We start from the raw sequence: 20,341 nt of genomic DNA, 5'->3' as shown, positions 1-20,341 counted from the left end.
CCCAAAAAATTCAAATATTTGAATTTGATAAAAGACTGGATTTAAAATTATACAACCAAAATTGAAGAAAAGACCTCACTGTTGCTGAAAATGCAGAATGTTGCTTCTATCTCGGGAACTAACATACTTCAGATCATTAAAGTAGAAGGTGGATACATCATGGGTCAGAAAAACTCCATACCATCCAACTAACAAAGCAATCAAAATAGTATATAAAAAAAAAGTGCACACTTGATGTCACAGTCTAGAAACTAAATCTAGAAACAAACGGCATAGTTGTAGAGTTGCCATCTTCACAGCACAATTTACCTGGCCTAATTTACCTGTGCCTAAGTGTAACATAGTAAATGACAACAGGCCATCCAGTCTGCCCAATAGTTACATGCATAATAAATTTGATTAAATTGTCTTTTTTCTTTGATATTTCTGGGCCGTAGACCGTAGAAGTCTGCTCAGTATGTCCTTGGGTTCCAGCTACTGGAGTTTCCATCAAAGCTTACTCCAGCCTATCTCAACCAAGTCTCATCATTTTCAGGATACAAGCCATAAGTCTGCTCAGCACTTTCCTCATATTTCAAATTAATGAAGTTGTCATCTAAGCCTTCTCCAGTCCATCCTCAACCAAATTGCCATTCATTATCTAATTAGAGATCGTTTGTGTTCATCCCATGCTTTTTTGAATTCTGTCACTGTTTTCATCTCCACCACCTCTCTCGGGAGGGCATTGCAGGCTCAACTATCCTATTCATGAAAAAGAATTTCCTAACATTACTCCTAAATCTTCTACCTCGCAATCTCAATTTATGCCTACTAGTTTTACCATTTTCCCTTCTCTGGAAAAGATTTGGTTCTAAATTAATACCTTTCAAGTATTTAAATGTTTGTATCGTATCTCCCCTGTCCCTCCCGTTCTCGAGTACACATATTTAGGTCTTCCAGTCTCTTCTCATACATCTTTTTGTGCAAAATCCCTACCATTTTTATCACCTTCCTCTGGACCACTTTGTCATCTTATATCCTTAGCCAGATATGGCCTCTAAAACTGAGTACAATACTCCAAGGTTTCACCAGCGACTTGTACAGAGGCATCAACACCTCCTTTCTTCTGGTTATGCCTCTCTCTGTACAGCTTAGCATCCTTCTGGCTACAACCACCACCTTGTCGCACTGTTTCATCACCTTTAGGTCCTTAGGCACTATCACCCCAATGTCCTTCTCCCTGTCCTTGCATAACCATGAAATTGGGTAACTTTGCAGCTGTGCAATAGTGGGCTGAGAACCTGGGAAGTTGGGCAAGTCACTTTTCACCCTGCATTGCCTCTGGTACAAACCAGAACGCCTAGCGGTTGATTGACAAACATACGGAATAGAACCTAGAAGCTAGGCACCATTTACAGAATCAGGCTTATAATGTAGCATTGTATCAAAGTACTTGTTTTGGTCAGGATTTAAATGTGAATGTTAATGCAAAAGTAATGCCTCCTTACCTTTTGCTTCTTTAGTCTTTTGGCTAAGATCCAAGTGTAGGGTCAACTTCTCAAGCTGAAAATGGTTCTTCCTTTGTCTTTGGGCTGAGACTGAGAACTTGTTTTATGATATGAGGAAGATAATATTTTGCCACCTGACCCCAATGTGGATGTAGTTGCATTAGAAGCATTGCCAAAGAGGAGACTTAAATCTCCCACCTAAAAAAATTATAGTTGTTCTCCCTTCCCTTCTAGATGTATCCTGAGGTGAAAGAGAGCAATTATTCCTGTCTGCCCCCCAATTCCTTCATCACTTGCTCTTCTGACAACACCATCCGCCTCTGGAACACCGAGACCTCCAACATTCATGGCTCAGCTCTGCATCGCAATATTCTTAGTAGTGTAAGTTTGTTTCCTCAACGTCTTGTGCTTTTGGTATTTGATAGTAGATAAAATTCATATATTACTATTACTACATAATGTACCGTATTTTTTGGACCATAAGACGCACCGGACCATAAGATGCACCCACCTGTAGAGGAGGAAAACCCAAGAAAAAATAAATTTAGTTCAGAATTTTTTTTCTTCTTGGTTTTTCCTCCTCTACACGTGTGTGTCTGGTGCTGGGAAGCCCACAGCCCAAAGCCGCCCACAGCCCCCCGGTACCTTTTTTAGTGGCGTGGTCCAGTGCGGTCTCCTGGACAGCTGCTTTTGTCTTAGAAGAGCGATGCACAATGCAGGAGCATGACCTTTGTACTTCCTGTCTGGTCCTGCACCACTCTGTGATGAACTGCAGTCAGTTGCCAATCACAGAGCGGCGCGACCAGGCAGGAAGCTCAAAGGTCGCGCTCCTGCATTGTGCATTGCTCTTCTAAGACAAAGGCAGCCATCCAGGAGTCCGCGCTGGACCACCGTCACTAAAAAAGGTACCGGAGGGAGGGGCGCGCAGTATATTCGGTCCATAAGATGCACTCCTTATGGTCCTAAAAATACAGTAAGTTTGGGGAGGGTTGGAATATCAATGTGAGCTGACATTAAGATGTGTGATTTTACTGTGAACCCAGCTTATTGGTAACTAAGTTTCATTACATAAAGTGGGACCTGTGATAAAATGGCACAACTTAATGGTATAATAATCCTTCTTAATGGTAGTCCAAGTTGATAACTCCTCCCCTCCCCCAGATCCTCTTGAAAGCAGGGCAGAATCATTGTAGGCACTACTTTGACCTCAGTTCAGTTGTTTTGGCCATTTTTTCTGTTTTGTTCATTTATAACTGATAATAGCTTAGTTTTGGATATTTTATATTTCTCACACTTTTCTGATCTGTCTTAACTTCCATTCAGTCTTGCTGCTTCTTTCCTTATTTTATTTGCTCATGTTTTTTTCTCTATCCTCTTTATTTGTTCTCTTTCCTCTTATTTTAATCTCTCACAGGATCTAATGAAGATTATATTCCTGGACAGCAATACTCAATCATTACTCGACATGGACTACAATTCGGCACTGGCCAATGAGAAAGTCGATATGCAATCATTGGACATGAAGGTTGGAATTCGAACAGTTTGTATGAGCCCCAATGGGCGGCATCTTGCTTCAGGCGACAGATCAGGAACACTCAGGTATTAATAAATTTGCATGGCACAAAGATCAGGTATGGTGATAGCTTTCTTATCTGTGTCTTAACTAGTAAGAGTCTGAAATGGTGAAATTATTTTAAAATTTTTGTTCAGAGGATAGGAAGTAGTAACAACCAATCCTGTCAGAACATCCCCAAGAAGTTACCGTTTCTCTTCTTGCATCTCTTTCCCTGTCTCTTGAGTATGGGTCAGAGAAATAGGCTGCTAATGAAAATTCATTCTTCCTTGAGAGGCTTTATGTTTACAGGCTCTGTTTGTCTGTTTTTTTTTTGCTCCTGTGCCAGGGTGCATGACTTGCAGAGTCTGAATGAGATGCTAAAAGTGGAAGCTCATGATTCCGAAATCCTTTGCTTGGAGTACTCCAAACCAGAAACAGGTAATGGGGAGAAAAGGGGGAATATTTAAACCCAGATACTTTTTCTGTACTTCTGGAAAGGGACATAGGAATTTGGAATGTATCTTCTATTTGTATAGAGGATGGAGGAAGGAAGTTTAGGTTAATTTTCAATTGTTAGCTGTGTGTTCAAACCTCACTATAATCAAAAGTAGAAAATAAATTTGGGTTTGTGCTTATTGTATGGAAAAATTTGTACATAACTCATAGTAGCATAACATTTTTTTCCAATTGTATTTATCAGCATACACACTTATCCTTCCTATCTTCCTGCTACTTTTCCTGCTTGGCCTTCAATCTCTTTAATCTCCACTCCTTCCAGATATCATTTTATAGCAGTGATAATCTCCTAGTTCCCATGGATCACTGAGTAAATTTTACTCATGCTCCCTGTGCATAGGATTCTTGCTGAAAAATGCAGGCAGCATATTCTCACATGTGGGTGACGTCATCCACGGAGCCCGGTACGGATAGTGAAAAATGTAATATCACTTTAAGCTTTTGAAAGTTTTTAGGCTGCCCGCACCGCACATGTGCAAGTGCCTTCCTGCCCGATGCCAGCTCGCGAGGTCGTCAGTTTTTCATTTTCCGTGGAGTGAAGAAGACGTATCTCTTATTAGAGGAAGACTAACACTATTGATGAATGTCAAAGGTTTTCTTCTATTGTTTCTTTTTCTTTATTTCAGAATATAGGTCTGGAGCAATGTTCCCTCTAAGGATTGATGAGGTGTGTGCAAAAAAAAATATGCATGAGCGACAAGTTACATACTCTACAAATTTATGAGCAGGCACGGAGGACAAGTGCCGTGAGATTGTGGGAGGGTTAAATACTCAAAACTTAGAAGAATAACAATTTACTTAAAGTTTTTGCTTCGCCAGCTTTCTGGTATCTTTACATACAGTGGCGTACTTAGCATATGTAACACCTGGGGCCCATCATTTTTTGGCACCCCCCCCATCTGTACAAAAAACATGATTTTTAGTAACAAGCCACACGTCACACATGAGTACCTAGGAAAAGGCAGCATCTTACATATTGCATTGAGCAGTACATCAATACACCCATTGTAAAACTAAACAATCAATCAGACCAGCACAGATCAATCCTACACAGTCAATCCTAACAGAAATCCATGTCTTTTTGAACACACAGAACACAGAAAACACTTTCACCTAGTATGTAATCACAAACTAACCCCTCCCCCTTTTACAAAACTGTAGTGTGGATTTTAGCCACGGTGGTAACAGCTCTGACGCTCATAGAATTCTGAGCATCAGAGCTGCTACTACCACGGCTGGCGCTAAAAAACGCTCCACAGTTTTGTAAAAGGGGGGATAAAATAGAAATACACAGCTTCAACGCTCTAGCTCAGGGGTGCCCAAACTTTTTGGGCTTGCAAGCTACTTTAAAATGACCAAGTCAAAATGATCTACCAACAGTAAAATTAAAACACAAAGCACACTATACGCTGAGAAAATATTAATTATCATTCCTATTCTGGTTTTTTTTCAAAGAGGTCAAGGCAGATGACTCTATGCATTGTCACCTCAGTAACAACCATACAAAAATAGACAAATATACCCCCCTTCCTTTTTATTAAACCACAATAGCAGTTTTTAGTGCAGGGAACTGCGCTAAATGCCCAGCGCTGCTCTCAACGCTCATAGACTCCCTGCGCTAAAAAACACTATTTCGGTTTAGTGAAAGGGGGCCATAGTGCAAAATATAGACAGCATATATAAATTCAGACACATTTTGATCACTAAATTTAAAATAAAATAATTTTTCCTATCTTGTCTGGTGATTTCATGAGTCTCTGGTTGCACTTTCATCTTCTGACTGTGCATCCAATCTTTCTTCCCTTCTTCCAGCCTGTATATTTCCTCTCCTCCAGACCTCATTCCCTTCCCTAACTTTTTCTTCCTCTCTCTCCCTGCCCTTTCTTTCTTTTTTCTCTCTTGATGCCCCCTTTCTTTTTTCTGTTTCCCTTCTGTCTCCCTGCCTGCCCCCTTTCTTTCTTTCTTTCTCCCTACCCTCCACAAAGCCACTGCTGCCACCATCGGGGGAAACAGGCCCCAAAGCCACCGCCGCGGCTGCCCCAAGCTCTCTGCTTCCCACCGTCAGGCCGACCAGCATTCCCTTGACATCAATTCTGCCATCGGAGAGGAAGTTCCACCCAGCCAGGCAGCGATTGGCTGGCCCGAACTTCCTCTCCGACGGCAGCTTTAGGGGGGGTGCACAGCCGGCCAGATCCGGACCTGGCCGGCTGTGCACCCCCCCTAAGGCTGCACCCAGGGTGGACCGCCTCCCTCCCCCGGTATGGCCGCGGCTCCTCTCACGTCGGAAGTCCGATGCAGTCGGAGATCTTGAGAGGAGTTGCCACTGCATCTTTCCACTTAAAATACACTAAGGCGAGCAGGGCAGACCGCTGCCGCCACCGCTTCCTCTCACCTCCCCCCGCAGCACGAGCTGAGTGACACGAGAAAACGTATGAGCAACGCTACTGAAAATAGTGAGCGATCGCTCATGTGCTCAGCTTAGAAGGAACATTGGTCTGGAGTCGGACTTCAAGCAACTGGGACTTGTCAGTACCGGTAGACATCGTGATGTGCATTTCATTCTACTCATAGTTCCTTCAATGGGTTTGGGTGCGGAAAGTGTTCTCGCACGTTTTTCTGGTTTCTATTTCTAAAATTCACACTCAAGACTTTATTTTGAGTCTACGTTGGTTCCTTACTGGACCTCTGATATTACCCTTCTGCTCCAGCAATTCTAGTTTTCCACATTTTGTTTTTCTTCATCGTGCACTTTTCTGTGCAACACTGGGGTTTTCTCCTTCTGGTTGCACACTTCCTCTCATGTTTTCTGCTACTTGTGTCCAATTTTCTTGAAGTACCTCTATTGCTTCCCGATAAGATTCTATTCAGCACCTCAACTCTGCAGGCACATTGCCTCTTTTTGTTTAATTAGGTCACTCTCAACCCTATAGTATCTCTTTACCTTCAGCTGATGCCTCTGGTTCAGGAGTAATTTCTTTGATTTTTTTGGGGGGTACCACACGGCTAAGCTCTGGTTACTCATGATCCCTCTTCTATAGCAAAGTAAGAGGGTACAGGAATTCAAGGACATGGGTTTACTTTGTTTTCCTGTTCATTTTCTTCGGTACATGTGTTTTTAAAGGTGGCACTTATCTACTACACTGGGCCACATCTTTCATGGCTCGTTTCTCCATTCCTTATTTTTGCTTGGGTAAAAATATATATATCTTGATTCCCAAGTTTCTGATGCGCCGTTAACAGGGTACAGTAGTTTAAAAGTTCAACTACTTTCCTTCTAGAAATATGCTTTCATGGGTTCAGGTCCCAATTTTAATAGCATTCTAATCTTACTAAGTTCCTCTTTTTCAGTATACAAAGAGACTTAAAAAAAACAAAAAACACTTAACCAATTTTTTGTTTTTACAAGGATATTAAACAAATCTGTTCACACTTTCCTTGCTAAATCTCTGAGGGGATAGCATGCTTTCTGTTACATTGTTTGTGTAATATGCTTCCCCTTCCTGTTTTCTATTGACTTTCTCGTTTTAAGGCTTGTTACAATCCTTTCTCAGCCTTCGTGAGATTTAAAAATATATGTATATATATATATATATTTATCAAGAGGTTGTTTCTCCACAGTAAGCCACTATGTCATTCTAGTTTTATACTTAATAAGTTGAACAATCACTATTTGTTCCACCTATGACTCTCAATCAAACAATTTCATGCACCAATTTTAGTGCAAGGATGAACGGCCTTGAAAAAACTTGGTAGTGAAACATTTTGGCAAAGTTATCCCATTAAGGAAGACCACATTTGAGATAAGTTATATCTTAATATTCAATGCTAAACTATTTATTCATACACTAAAATATTATTGTTATGAATTTAAAACGACCCGGCGAGGAAATAGCACTTAAAGCCTAGAACAATGAATTATGAGTCCAAGGTGGTGTTTCTGAGGATCACTAAAATCGGTGCATGAAATTGTTTGAATGAGAGCCATAGGTGGAACAAAAAGTGATTGTTCAACTAATTAAGTATACTGATTGATCTCACATTTAAATCGAATCATTAAGAAAAAGTGCTTCATTTAAATTCTAATTTTATACTTCATAGAATTGATTTTTCTTTCCTTCTAGGATAGCTCTTCCTTTTTATCCTCTAAGGCTGTTCTTTTCATGAAACTCATGCTTTCGTTTGCTTACAAATTCCTTTCCCTTTTCATTCATATATACTCTGGAACGTGACTGGTTTGAACTGCTCCTTTAGTCCATATGGGTGCATTAGCCAGTAGTCCTTTCTTATTTGGTGGTTCAATCTTTTTGGCATCTCCATCGCCTACATTTAGATTTGTCTGCTTCTAGGAGGTCGTTTATTATTTTTTTCAACATCCATGCCTATAGGTTTTCTCAGGTCCTCCTTTTACCTCTAGTAGAGCATGAAGTTCCTCTACTCATTTTTTCCATTTTGTTCCTTCCCTTGCCTCTGCACTCTCGTATCAGACATTAGGTCTAGGTTTTTGCAAGGCAACTCGAATTTTTATGAGTTCTTGGAACCCAACTCTCTGCTGCCTGCTTGTCTAAGGATAAAGCACAGTTACTTATCATAACAGGGACTGCAGGCAGATATTCTCACAACCTACCTACCTCCTCTGCTTGGCTTCTTTGCTTGGGCATAGAACTGATGATCTCGCAAGCTGGCATCGGGCAGGAAGGCACTCACGCATGCATGGTGCGGGCAGTGTAAAAGCTTTCAAAAGCTTAAAGTGATAATACACTTTTCACTGTCCGTACTGGGCTCCGTGGATGATGTCACTCACATGAGAATATCTACCTGCTGTCCCTGGATAACGCCTGTTTACGGTAAGTAACTGTGCTGTATGTAGACTTCTCACTTAAATCAGCCACCATTAGGTAGTAGCAAGAAATTAGAAGAGAGCTATTAAACCATCTTTGTCTATTGAGATTTGGTTTTGTACTGTTTGAGAGAAACTAGGGGCTTCTTTTACTAAGCTGCGCTAGTGGTTTTAGCACGCATGCTAGATGCTAACGCCAACATTGAGCTGGCGTTATTTTTACGAGTAGCGCGAGGGTTAGAGCACGCTAAAAACGCTAGCGCACCTTAATAAAAGAAGCCCTAGATTTAGCTAGGATACAATCTTGGTTACTGTAGCTTCAAAATGAGAAATGGTTTAATCTCTGGATGGGCTGAGCATTTTGGGAACCTTTTAGGTTGGAAGCTAAAGGCGTGGGTAAGTAGTTGAGCCATTTCTCATTTGTGTTAATATTTGTGCAGTCATAACTACTCTGGCAATGTGCACAGCATATTTTGTGGCAACAATTGTATTAAACAACAGTAAATATTTAGATTATTTTCCCCTTCTGACGTGGAGGGGCATAATCAAAAGGGACGTCTAAGTCCGTTTACATCCATCTCGCAAGTCGTCCAAAGTTAAAAGGAGCCTAAGACTCATTTTCGAAAGATACGTCCAACTTTTTTTTTACTTTCGAAAATCGTCTAATTATACGTCCTGCCGATCTGATCGTCCAAGCCGCTAAATCATCCATCTTTATACCACATTTCCGTCCAACTTTCCGTCCAAGTCCAAAATGCCTAGAACAAGCCCTGTTGGATGTGGGCGGGGTCTGCAAAGTGATGGACTACACACCCAGACATGCCACCCTAATAGTGGGGTACCTCACAGGGCACTGATGTGAACTGCACAAAAAGGGTGCCATGGCTTCTCCTCACTACAGGTCCCTTATAGGTGACAGTGAGCCCCCCAAACCACCTCCAGAATCCCCTAGACCCACTTATCTACTACCCCAATAGCCCTTATGGCTGCAGGAGCCACTTATATGCCAGTAAAAAAGGGTTTTGGTGATGTATAGGGGAGTGCACATGTTTAAGTATCAATGAAGTGATTACAGGGGCTTATAGGCATGGGTCCTCCTCTCTATGGGTCCCTAACCCACCCCCAAGGTGACTTAAGCTGCCTCTGGGCTGGATGACTAGGCTTTCCTATGCCAGGTGGCCAGGTGATGATGGTCTGGAGGCTGAAATTTAAAGTTGTGAATAAAATTTTTATGGGGGTGGGGGGGTTGATGATCACTGGGGTAGTGTGTGGGGGTCTGTGTTATGTGTTTTCAGTGCTTATCTGGTGAGTTAGGTGGGTTTTTGTGACTTAGACCATGTTTTACATGGTCTAAGTCACAACGTCCAAGTTCCATCTAGGCTCTGTTGTTAAACTTTCGGTTATACATGCTGTACAACTAAGTCTAAGCCGGCCCAACTCCCGCCCTCAACGTGCCTCCCAAACGCCCCATTTAGCTTTGAACATTGAGCGGCACTATGAAGGCCTAGATCATTTAGAAATACGTCCAAAACCCGGTTTTATTATCGGCGCTTGGACGTTTTAGAGAAATGTTTGTCCAAGTGCTGACTTAGGCCGGTTTTTAGACGTTTTTCTCTTTCGATTATGAGCCCCATAGTGTATAAGCTCTAGCCATGGATGTGTGTGTGAATTATGTGCCATGCAGAGCTTTTGCATTACTTTGTGCTGTCTAAAATTTAATTTTAAAAAACCAAAACCAGAAAGAAAGTGGGGAGGTAGCTGTACACATCAACCTATGACAGTGATGAGTTTCAGATCTCTTGTACAAAAGAGTCTGAAAGGACCCACAACAGGATATGTTATATAGATTGATATTTCTTTATTCATATATGTATTATATTGAATAAATAATTTGAAACTCAACATATTCATGGGTTGATGTGTACAGTTTCCTCCCCACTTTCTTTCTTTTATTGACTCTTACCGTGGGGTTGTTCATTCTGCGTTTTGTGTCTAAAATTTAATAACATTTTGCAAAAAATCAGCCAGATCTACTCAGGAGCAAAACTGTCAGACTTTCAAGTTATGAGTGAGTTGTATTGGCAGTGATTAACTGGGGGTAGTGTTTGGAATGTACATTGGCAAATCTATCTGGGAAGGAATTTGGTACTGAGCAAGAGGAGGAGAGTTGGCAGCTGTAAATGAAATGCATTATTTAGGAGTGTGCTGGTGCTACTAGGACAGCGAGAAGTGTTGCAGGTCAGGATTGAGGTGCATTGGCAGAACTAGGAGGCAGATTCTCAAAATTAAAATCTGCCTTAAATGTGCTCGCTAAACTGGTTCCAGCCTGTTTAATGTGAATGTATTTTAGCGGCGGATTATCAAAGGCTTACTGAAGTCTTTTTCAAGTTTTCTATCAGTCTCCAATGCTGCCGTGCAAATGTGATATTAAAATGATCACTCCAAGCAATTCTATCTGATTGGCCCAGGCACCTCCCATAGAAGGGGTCTTAAAAAACCCGGGCCAGTCAGAGCCTTAGGCCCCTCCACGGTGTCCAGGTTGCACTAGGGAGGGAAAGGCCTGCCATTTTGAAGAGGTGGGCCTACTGACTGGAGGGAGTACGCATTCTTCCAGCCAGCCATCATAAGTAACGGGAGGGGTCAGAGTGTTATTGGGGGGGGGGTTGCATGGCGGCGGGAGGGAGTAGGTATCTCTCCCACTGCCAGGTAGGTATCAGGGTGCATTGCTTGGCGGCAGGAGAGAGTGGGCATCAATCCCACTACCGGGGGGGTGTCGGGGGGTGCGTTCCTTGGCAGCAGGAGAGAGTGGGCATCTCTCCTGCTGCTGGAGGGGTGTTGCAAGATATGTTTTGCTTGGTGGCAAGAGAGAGTGGGCATCTCTCCCACTCTTGGGAGTTGTGTTGCTTGGTGGCAGGGGAGAATGGGCATCTCTCCCGCTGCTGGGAGGGTGTTGGGTTCGTTGCTTGGTGGTGGGAGGAAATGAGCATCTCTCTTGCTGCTGGGTGGTGGGGTTGCTTGACTTTGGCGGCTTGATTTGTTGGAGGGGGGTTGCATTTATTTTGTGCATGTGCCCATCGCTATCACTAGCAAACCTTTACAACTCGCTGCCAACCTCATTTGCATGATATTTTTTTTTAAAGAATAACTCACTTTTTTAAAATCGTTACAATAATGATTGTGACAGTGGCCCATCGGTTTTTAACGTAAATTTTTGAGAATCTAGTCCTAGGTGTACATATCTACATGATTTCTACCTGCAGCTACTCATATTTGGGTTTTATGAACACTAAAATCTATTTCTAGTTTTAAGCAACTGAATTGTCTATGGGTTTGCTTGCCTACATGATAGGGCTAAACCTGTTGGCGACTGCCAGTCGAGATAGATTGATCCATGTCTTAGATGCTGGGAAGGACTACAGCCTGCAGCAAACTCTGGATGAACACTCCTCCTCCATCACATCTGTGAAGTTTGCAGGTGAGATATGCACTCAACTCTTCCAGCACAGGTGGTGAGCTCTCAGACGCTTCTGCTTAATCAAAGCATGGGCAACTTTCAAAAGGATTTTGGTGAAGATGATCTAGAATAAGGGACTGTGATTTGAAGACCAAAAGGAGAGTAAATTTTGGTGTGTCTTAAGCAAACCAGCTAGTGGGTATGCAGACAACCTCTTAGCAGACATGGTGGGGAACAGAAGAGTATCAAAGAAAGCATTTTTGAAAATTGCTCCTCCCTACCCCTCAGTGCAGACCAATGGTTCTCCCACAGGGGAAAAAAAAGGGGGTTCCCAGGATCATTTTGGCAAAGTACATTTGGGGAGTTTATTTTTAACTCTGTGTATACTTTTGAGAAGGAATTTACTCCTGCAAACTGTGCAGATACTTAAGTATCCATTGTCTCTGCTGGGGAAGGGATTTCAAAGAGAAACCCAGGAAGAATCTGAAAATTGTCAACCCTAGAGAATGACATGGGGACAAATTTGTCTCCATCCCTGTCCCCACAAGTTCTGTCCCTGCCCCATGCCTGCAAGCTCTGTTCTCATCTGCAAAATCCTCAAACACTTTATAAGTGTTTGGGGCTTGTGTAGATGAGGACAGAGCTTGCAGGAATGTGGCAGGAACAGAACTACAAAAAGGGAGGAAAGGTCCAACCTTGTCTGCAGAAAAAAACCAACCAGGAACAAACAAAAAAAGAACTGCAGATGTGTACAAGATGCAGGCAAAATTTATTGTGATAAATATAAATATATAAAAACCTTTTTACCGAACAATGGACCCGACACGGTCCGTGTTTCGGACAAACCTTCGTCGGGGGTCCAAGAGGAAAAAAGGTTTTGAAAAATATGCCACAAAAAATTGTAGAATAAAAATGTCATAAACCAAAAGGTCCGATGCGCCGAGAATCGTCAACTGCTGTAAAGCGTCTCACAAAGTAACAGAACTCACAGATCCCACAAGGATGGGGACAAATTTGTCCCCCCTGTCACACTCTATGGCTTTCCTCATTCATTCTATTTGATCCACAACTATCACTCCCTGCTACATATTTCTTGTGTGAGTGAACATGGGAAAACTAACATAGTTGAGTTTAGATTAAATTTAGATTTATTATTTATAGTCTACCCTTATCCAGGGAGGAGAGGAATAATACATACATAATATAATAAGCAAAGATAAAAGAAAATTATAACAGTAGATCCAAGGTCCACTGAGTTGAGCCCTTTTCTCATGAGGTAATGGGTTTTTACCGAGTACTCAAGTGATAGGTAAAGTACACGGTGCATCTGTAGATGCTGTTCTCTGAAGAGAAGAGCAATCCTGGACTACAAGGAGGTAGACTATTGGTCTGACCCAATATGCAATTATATTCATGTAGCCCAGCATTCTGCTTTTAACAGTGGCCAATCCAGGTAACAAATGCCTGGCAGAATCTCAGAATGTAGCAAAATTCCATCCTACTAATCCCAGGGATAAGTAGTGGCTTTCCCTATGTCTATCTTAATATCAGATTATGGGGTTTTCTTCCAGGAACTTGTACAAACATATTTTTAAACCCCAATACAACAATACAATACAATACTATGTCTTATATAATGCGATTTACAATAAGATTTGGGTCAAGTTCTTAGGTTACATTGTTAGCATGATCATTAGTTCAGGAGGAGAGTGGAGGGTTCAAAGAAAAGAGGTAAGTCTTTAGTTTCTTTTGGAATTTGAGGTAGTTGATGGGTTGTCTTAGGTGTATCGGTAGTTTGTTCCAGATATGAGGTCCTTGGTACTTGAAGGTGGATTCAAATATCTTCTTTCTTCGTATTTGATGAGGAGAAGGAATTGACAGTTTGTAGCATTGCGTTGAGCGTGAATTGTAAAAGGAGTGTAGGGCCTTCTGAGTTCTCTCCGTATATCACCTTGTGAACTATGCATGCCATCTTGAACTGTATTCTCTTCATCAGCAGCCAGTGTAGCTGTTTTAACAGTGCACTTGCCCTTTCTTAGCAGTTCATGTTTTGTAGTAGTTGAACTCTCTTGTGTTCCTTTTCTCCTTCAGTAATGAGTACTGCTGCTCGATTCACCGATTCACTTTGGTGAATCAATTGAATCGATTTGTTCGATTAAAAAATTGGACTTACCAATTCAGTGATCAACACCCCCTAGTGAGACCTGACATACCTCCAGGCCTCCTAAAGCAGCAGCGACCATGGCCAGTCAACAGAGGTAGTGTTCTGAACAGGAAGCTTGCAGCCTGCCCCACCAGGGCCTTCTCTCTGCTGCGTCACTGGCGGGTGGGGGGCATAGTCTTGAGCTGCCATTGAGGGGGAGGGGAGGAAGGGGGTGCAAAGCTGAAGGCTCATCTAGGGCAGTGGCCTCCAACAAGCAGGCCCAGGGCTGCATGTGGTCCCCAAAGTCTTCTATTAAGGCCCTCAAACAATTGGCTAAAAAGCGTTTCAAATCCTGTAAATGCATTAATTTCAATCTTGCCCACTTGATATAGTAACTGCAAACAATCTTTAAGTGTTTTTCAAGTGTCTTATTTATGCAGCTTGCTTCTGTTGATAATCCAAAATAAGTGAGTTTTGTAGTGTTGTAGAATCAATGTTGGTATTAATTTTTAAAATTTAATACCTAGTCTGAACAAGCAGGTCAAGGCAGTTTACCAGATTAGCAATACGTATATGTTTGAAATCCTTTGGTGGCTTTTGGAGCTTTCTTGTATTTACACTGCAGCCCTTTACATGAAAAAGTTGAAAACTGCTGACCTAGGGTTCTAAATGCTCGTGCCATCACTGAGTAGTTCCAATGTTTTAAGGGCACGTAAAGGCCATTAATGTCTGGACTATAGCTGTGTTGGTAAATAATTTAAGATATACCTGAACTGAAGAGATTGCAAAGCCATAATGTAGAGCTCAGACTACAATTTTTCAAGCTTTTGTTGAAGTAATAACTTTCAGTGCAACAGCAGTGTTTGGCAGTCAGTTCTTCAGGATCTGTTTAAGGATTGGAGCCCAACTGTAGCCGCTATTGTGTTTTTAATTTGTATTAAAAGCTTATATACCACCATACTGGCCTTTGTCATTCAAGGTGATTTGCAAATAGTTGGTAAAAGTGTATTTTTAAAATTTATATTACATTATTACAAATATAGTCTACCCACTCACTATACATCTACCTAAGATGACACAGAACCATTGATGATGAATCCAAAACATGAATTAAACAAGCAATAATACTCTCCAGTCTGCCAGGCTTATACTAAATAGTACAGCTGGTCAAACTGCATGAGACTCACTTCTTTATCTGCCATCATCTGCTATTGTGTTTTTAATTTGTATTAAAAGCTTATATACCACCATACTGGCCTTTGTCATTCAAGGTGATTTGCAAATAGTTGGTAAAAGTGTATTTTTAAAATTTATATTACATTATTACAAATATAGTCTACCCACTCACTATACATCTACCTAAGATGACACAGAACCATTGATGATGAATCCAAAACATGAATTAAACAAGCAATAATACTCTCCAGTCTGCCAGGCTTATACTAAATAGTACAGCTGGTCAAACTGCATGAGACTCACTTCTTTATCTGCCATCATCTACTATGTTACCTTTTTTACTTTTCCCCAGCTAAGTGCTCACTGAAGAAAGGATATGTCACAAAAGCAGTATTTTGGATAGATTTTTTGAGAACTGTTTGTATTTTGTCTATCCATCTGTCTCTTGCAGCTAATGATGGGAAAGTACGAATGATCAGCTGTGGGGCAGATAAGAGTGTGTACTTCCGAACTGCTCAGAAGGTAACTATAAAACACTGTGGAAATCATTTTAGAAGGGCTTTTTCTAAATGTTAAGTTTCTTATGCCTATGGGAAAAGGAAATTTTCTAAAATTGCACATCTATATTTATTGTAAGTATTTGTGCTGACAGTAATGCACACTTATCACAATCCCCAAATATAACCCAAGAAAAGTGGGTAGCACTATAACCAATTGCCTACAACCCCACAATTGCAGGCAAAATCAATAAATATATATAATATGTAATGAGGTCTCAGTGCTACAGTCCAAGCTATGGTGCGCTGGAAACCAGAGCTCCTGGCTTAACGTGTAAAGCGGGACTCTTTCAAGTCATGCTGTGCACCATCATGGACCTCACTTGTGCACAACTCATAATAATTAATAATATATAAAGTGCTAGTGCTAAAACAAAAGTAATAATTTATAGCAAAAAGTTGCAGTGTTTCAAGTTTAGTGTTCAAAACCAGCGAGGTAGATGCACTTATCTGAGGTAACTGCCCAGTATTTGCATGTCCATTATTCTAAAATATTAATTCAATTTCCAAACTCGGCATAACAAAAACGCCACATTTATAACTTAGCTCAACTGGTCCAGTTTCAGGTCGATACCCTTCTTCGGGAGCTGTAAAGGACATAATTTGTAGAAAATGTGTCAAGCCACTGATTTTTGAAATGCCGCTGGTGACTTGAAAAAGAGTCCCGCTTTACACGTTAAGCCAGGAGCTCTGGTTTTCAGCGCATCATAGCTTGGACTGTAGCACTGAGACCTCACTACATATTGTATATATATTTATTGATTTTGCCTGCAATTGTGGGGTTGTAGGCAATTGGTTGTAGTGCTACCCACTTTTCTTGGGTTATATTTGGTGATTGTGATAACAGTGATTGATTGATATTACCCTTTGGGTATTTGAAAGTTTTGGACAGTAATGCACAAACATATATTCATGTTGCCTGTGGACATTCCTGGGGATGTTGTTGGGGAAGAGTTGCAAAGTACAGGTATAGAGAACTCGTACAATAAAGATCAACTATAATTACGCATCAGATGTTTTGGTAGACATGGTATGTGACACCTGGGAACGATTATTTTTTAACATCCCCTCCTTATAAAAAATATGTTTAGTAATTTTATTAATTTATATTTATATCCCGTCCTCCTCAAAACAGAATACAGTTTAACATTCACAGTGTAACAATATAACATTACATAGGGTTCCAACCTCTCCAACCCTACACAGCGCTGTGGTATAAACAAAATAAACAAAAAAATACTTTTCCTCTTTCTTTTAGGTCTTAGCTCACACTCACTGTCTTGACAGCATGTCTGGCAGGGTACACATTTCAAATCTGACATATTATAATCACAAAATAAAAAGTAAAAATATTTTTTCTACTTTTGTTGTCTGATCATTTTATTATTCAAATCATGTTGGTCCCAGGCTCTGGTTTCTGGTTTGTCTTCTATTAACTCACTCGTTGGGGTCTCCTGCCTATTTGACGTTGTATTTTATTTTCTCCATGTTCACCATCCATCTTCCATGTCTGTACCTTCCCTTCCACTGTCATATCCAGTATTTCTGTTTCTTTCCGACTGTCTACCATCTCTCTCTCTTCCTGCCTTGTTCCCTGGGTCAAACCTCTCTATTCCCCTCCATGCAGCATCTCTCCCTTCCTCTCCTCCATCATCATGTGCAACATTTCTTTCTCTCTCCCCATGCACTATCTCTCCCTGCCCTCCACCCTATGTCCAACATTTCTCCTTCCCTCTTTTCCATGCATTTCTCACTCCGCTCCACCATATATGCAGGATTTCTCCCTCTCAACCTTTTCTACCTCTTTTTGCATCTCCTTTCCTCTTCTCCAGCCCACGTCCAACAATTCTTCCTCTCTCCCCCAATGTGCAGCAGCTTTCGATCCCTCCCCCCATCCCGTCCCACCCCACCGTGAGAATTTTTGTAGCCTGTTCCACAGGGCTTCTCTCTGCTGTGTTATCAGTGATGTCATCAGCGATGCGGCAAAGGAAAGGCCCCAGCAGGCCATAAGAAGCATGTTCAGAGCGTTATTTCATTGTCAGCAGCCTTAATTTGCTGCTCTGCTGGCATTGGCCCTTCATCCTGCTTCCGCAAAGGCAGGCAGAGAGGAAGGCCTGTTGCTGGCAGAGCAGTGAAGTTCAAGGATCATGATGTCGACCCCAGGAGCACCCCTTTATGGTCTGTACCTGGGGCAGACCGCTCTCCCTTGATACACCACTGTATATACCTTATCCAGAAAATGGCTAAATTATTTGACCCACCCTTGCTCCTCCTCTAACCAAGCCCACTTTCTTATGCTATCAATATAGGTTTAAAAAATATACAGCTAGTTCAATTAAGTGTCTACAGGATGTTGGCAAACACACAAGTTGGTTTTGAATGTTGGGTCGATAGAATTTGCCAAATGATTAACTGATGCTGGAATCTGGAGTTTTGAAAGTAGTTCTTGGGTTTTTTCTTGTCATTGTGCTTAGTCAGAAGAAGGGGTTCGTTTCACTAGAACACACCACATTGTTCGGAAAACCACTTTGTATGACATGGATGTAGACCCCAGCCGGAAGTATGCTGCTGTTGGGTGTCAAGACCGTAACATCAGGTTGGTTCAGCATCATGGGAAATATAAGCACTAAATTTATGACAAGGATCAAAAAAATTTCTGTCTCTACGTTCTCTCTTGTAAATAATTTCTCTTTTTCACTTTGATTTAGATATAATTACTCTTCCAAATCTAAGCTCGAGGAGAGTTACATACAGGTGTGGTAGATATTTCCCACCCAAGACAGTTTAGAATCTCAGCTATACCTAAGCAATGGAGGCCTATTTTGCCTGCAGAAATTATTTTGAAAATGACATTCTTTAAGGGAAAATGAAGAATGTGCTTTAGTTTCCTATTAAAATGTATGGGACTAGAGCTGGAGTTCTCAACTCTGTCCTTAGACCACACCAAACCAGTCTAGTTTTCAGACAATTCACAATAAATTTGTATGCACTGCCTCCATTATATGCAGAGTAGATCTGTGTTAATACATATTCATTTTGGGTATCCTGAAAACCTGACTACTTGGACTGGGTTGAGAACTCCTTGACTAGAGGAATATATTAGAGGAGCAAATATTTGGGTAATTGTAAGGAGGCAGTACCATCCTGGAAGTGAGAAAAGATCTTAACCTCTGGGGTAATTCTGTCTCTCTGTTTTCTAGGATTTTTAACATTAGTTCCGGGAAGCAGAAGAAGCTGTACAAAGGGTCACAAAGTGAGGATGGGACACTCATTAAAGTAAGCCGTCTTAAGTAAAATAGTATCTTTACTAGTTAGAAAATGTCAGTTTTGGACAGAGTTGTTTGATTATACCTATATACTTCAGTCACATGAATCATTTTTTTCTGGATATTCTAATTGCTCTCTTAAACATATTCCATTTTCATACAATAATATGGACATATTTATTTCCTAATTTTATAACATTTCTAGTAGACAAGGAAAACCAAAGAATTTATATCAGGGATTTAATGTGAATTAGATCTCCGCGGAGATCTCAGAGCTAGTAAAAACAAAAAAAAAAAAAAGCATTCGTTACCTACAAACAATCACAGCAATTTGAAGCTAAAGAATCCTATATGGCAAAATCCAGAAAAATTAAAACGGCAGTCAAAGAGGCTAAACTCCGGATGGAAGAAAACATAGCTAGGCAGGTAAAGAAGGGGGAGAAATCCTTTTTCAAATACGTTAGCAACAGGAAGAAGAACACAAGCGGTATTGGGCACCTAAAGAAACCTGACGGTAACTTTACAGACTCAGATGCAGACAAAGCAGAAATACTCAATAACTACTTCTGCTCAGTCTTCACCTGTGAAGCGCCAGGATCCGGTCCTCAGCTACAGACAAGGGGGGGTTCGGAAGACCCATTCCAGGACATGGAATTTACTGCAAGCGAAGTCTACCGTGAGCTTTCAAAATAAAAGTGAACAAAGCTATGGGCCCAGACAATCTACACCCTAGAGTACTTCGAGAATCGAGCGATGTCCTGGCAGAGCCGTTGGCTGTGCTCTTCAATCTTTCCCTGAGCAAGGGAAAAGTACTCCTAGACTGGAAAACTGCCAACGTTATCCCACTCCACAAAAAGGGAGGTAGGTCGGAGGCTGAAAATTATAGACCATTGAGTCTCACATCAATAGTGAGTAAACTCATGGAAAAATTGATTAAGAACAGATTAGACGGACTTCCGGTGACGTCACCACCCTGAATGGCGGGTTAGAGCCGGAGCTCTGATCCTCGAGCGAACGTTCCCCCGATCAGGAGCAGGCAAGCCGCGGTAGCGAGCGGGGTACCCGGTGAGCAGTGCGAGTGCAGCGGAGCGGCTTCAGAATATGCCGTCTAAAAAGAAACCCGACGAAGGGAGACCGCACGAGAAGGCGCCAGAAAAGAGCGGCCTGCGTCAGTCGCGCGGAGCCTCGTGCGCGTCCCAGCGTGAGTCCGGGGAGAGCGGGTCCGATGAAGAGTCGGAGAGGGGGTCTTCTCCGAGACTGCGGAGAATGGAATCATCATCCGCAGCTGTGACTAAAGCAGACCTCCAGCAATGGGTCTGCGACATTAAGCAGGAAGTTGCTGGAGTCAAA

The 20,341-nt window shown here is 41.6% G+C and overlaps 1 protein-coding gene across 6 annotated transcripts in view; it reads left to right on the top strand.

The window, feature by feature from the left end:
* The window catches only part of MAPKBP1 (mitogen-activated protein kinase binding protein 1), a 363,581-nt gene that overhangs the window by 205,881 nt on the left and 137,359 nt on the right, over window positions 1-20,341 (top strand). For all 6 annotated transcript variants that reach the window (XM_033951898.1, XM_033951899.1, XM_033951901.1 and 3 more), the window contains exons 11-17: window positions 1,722-1,868; window positions 2,902-3,086; window positions 3,389-3,480; window positions 11,745-11,870; window positions 15,620-15,690; window positions 18,200-18,321; window positions 18,926-19,001. In XM_033951898.1, coding sequence (XP_033807789.1) covers window positions 1,722-1,868; window positions 2,902-3,086; window positions 3,389-3,480; window positions 11,745-11,870; window positions 15,620-15,690; window positions 18,200-18,321; window positions 18,926-19,001 — 819 coding nt within the window. The remainder of the gene's footprint in view (window positions 1-1,721; window positions 1,869-2,901; window positions 3,087-3,388; window positions 3,481-11,744; window positions 11,871-15,619; window positions 15,691-18,199; window positions 18,322-18,925; window positions 19,002-20,341) is intronic.

The sequence above is a fragment of the Geotrypetes seraphini genome, chromosome 7 (genome assembly GCF_902459505.1).
Source record: "Geotrypetes seraphini chromosome 7, aGeoSer1.1, whole genome shotgun sequence".
NCBI classification, from domain to species: domain Eukaryota; kingdom Metazoa; phylum Chordata; class Amphibia; order Gymnophiona; family Dermophiidae; genus Geotrypetes; species Geotrypetes seraphini.
The sequence above is the reverse complement of the archived record's forward strand: the minus strand, read 5'-3'. Positions and strand labels throughout refer to the sequence as shown.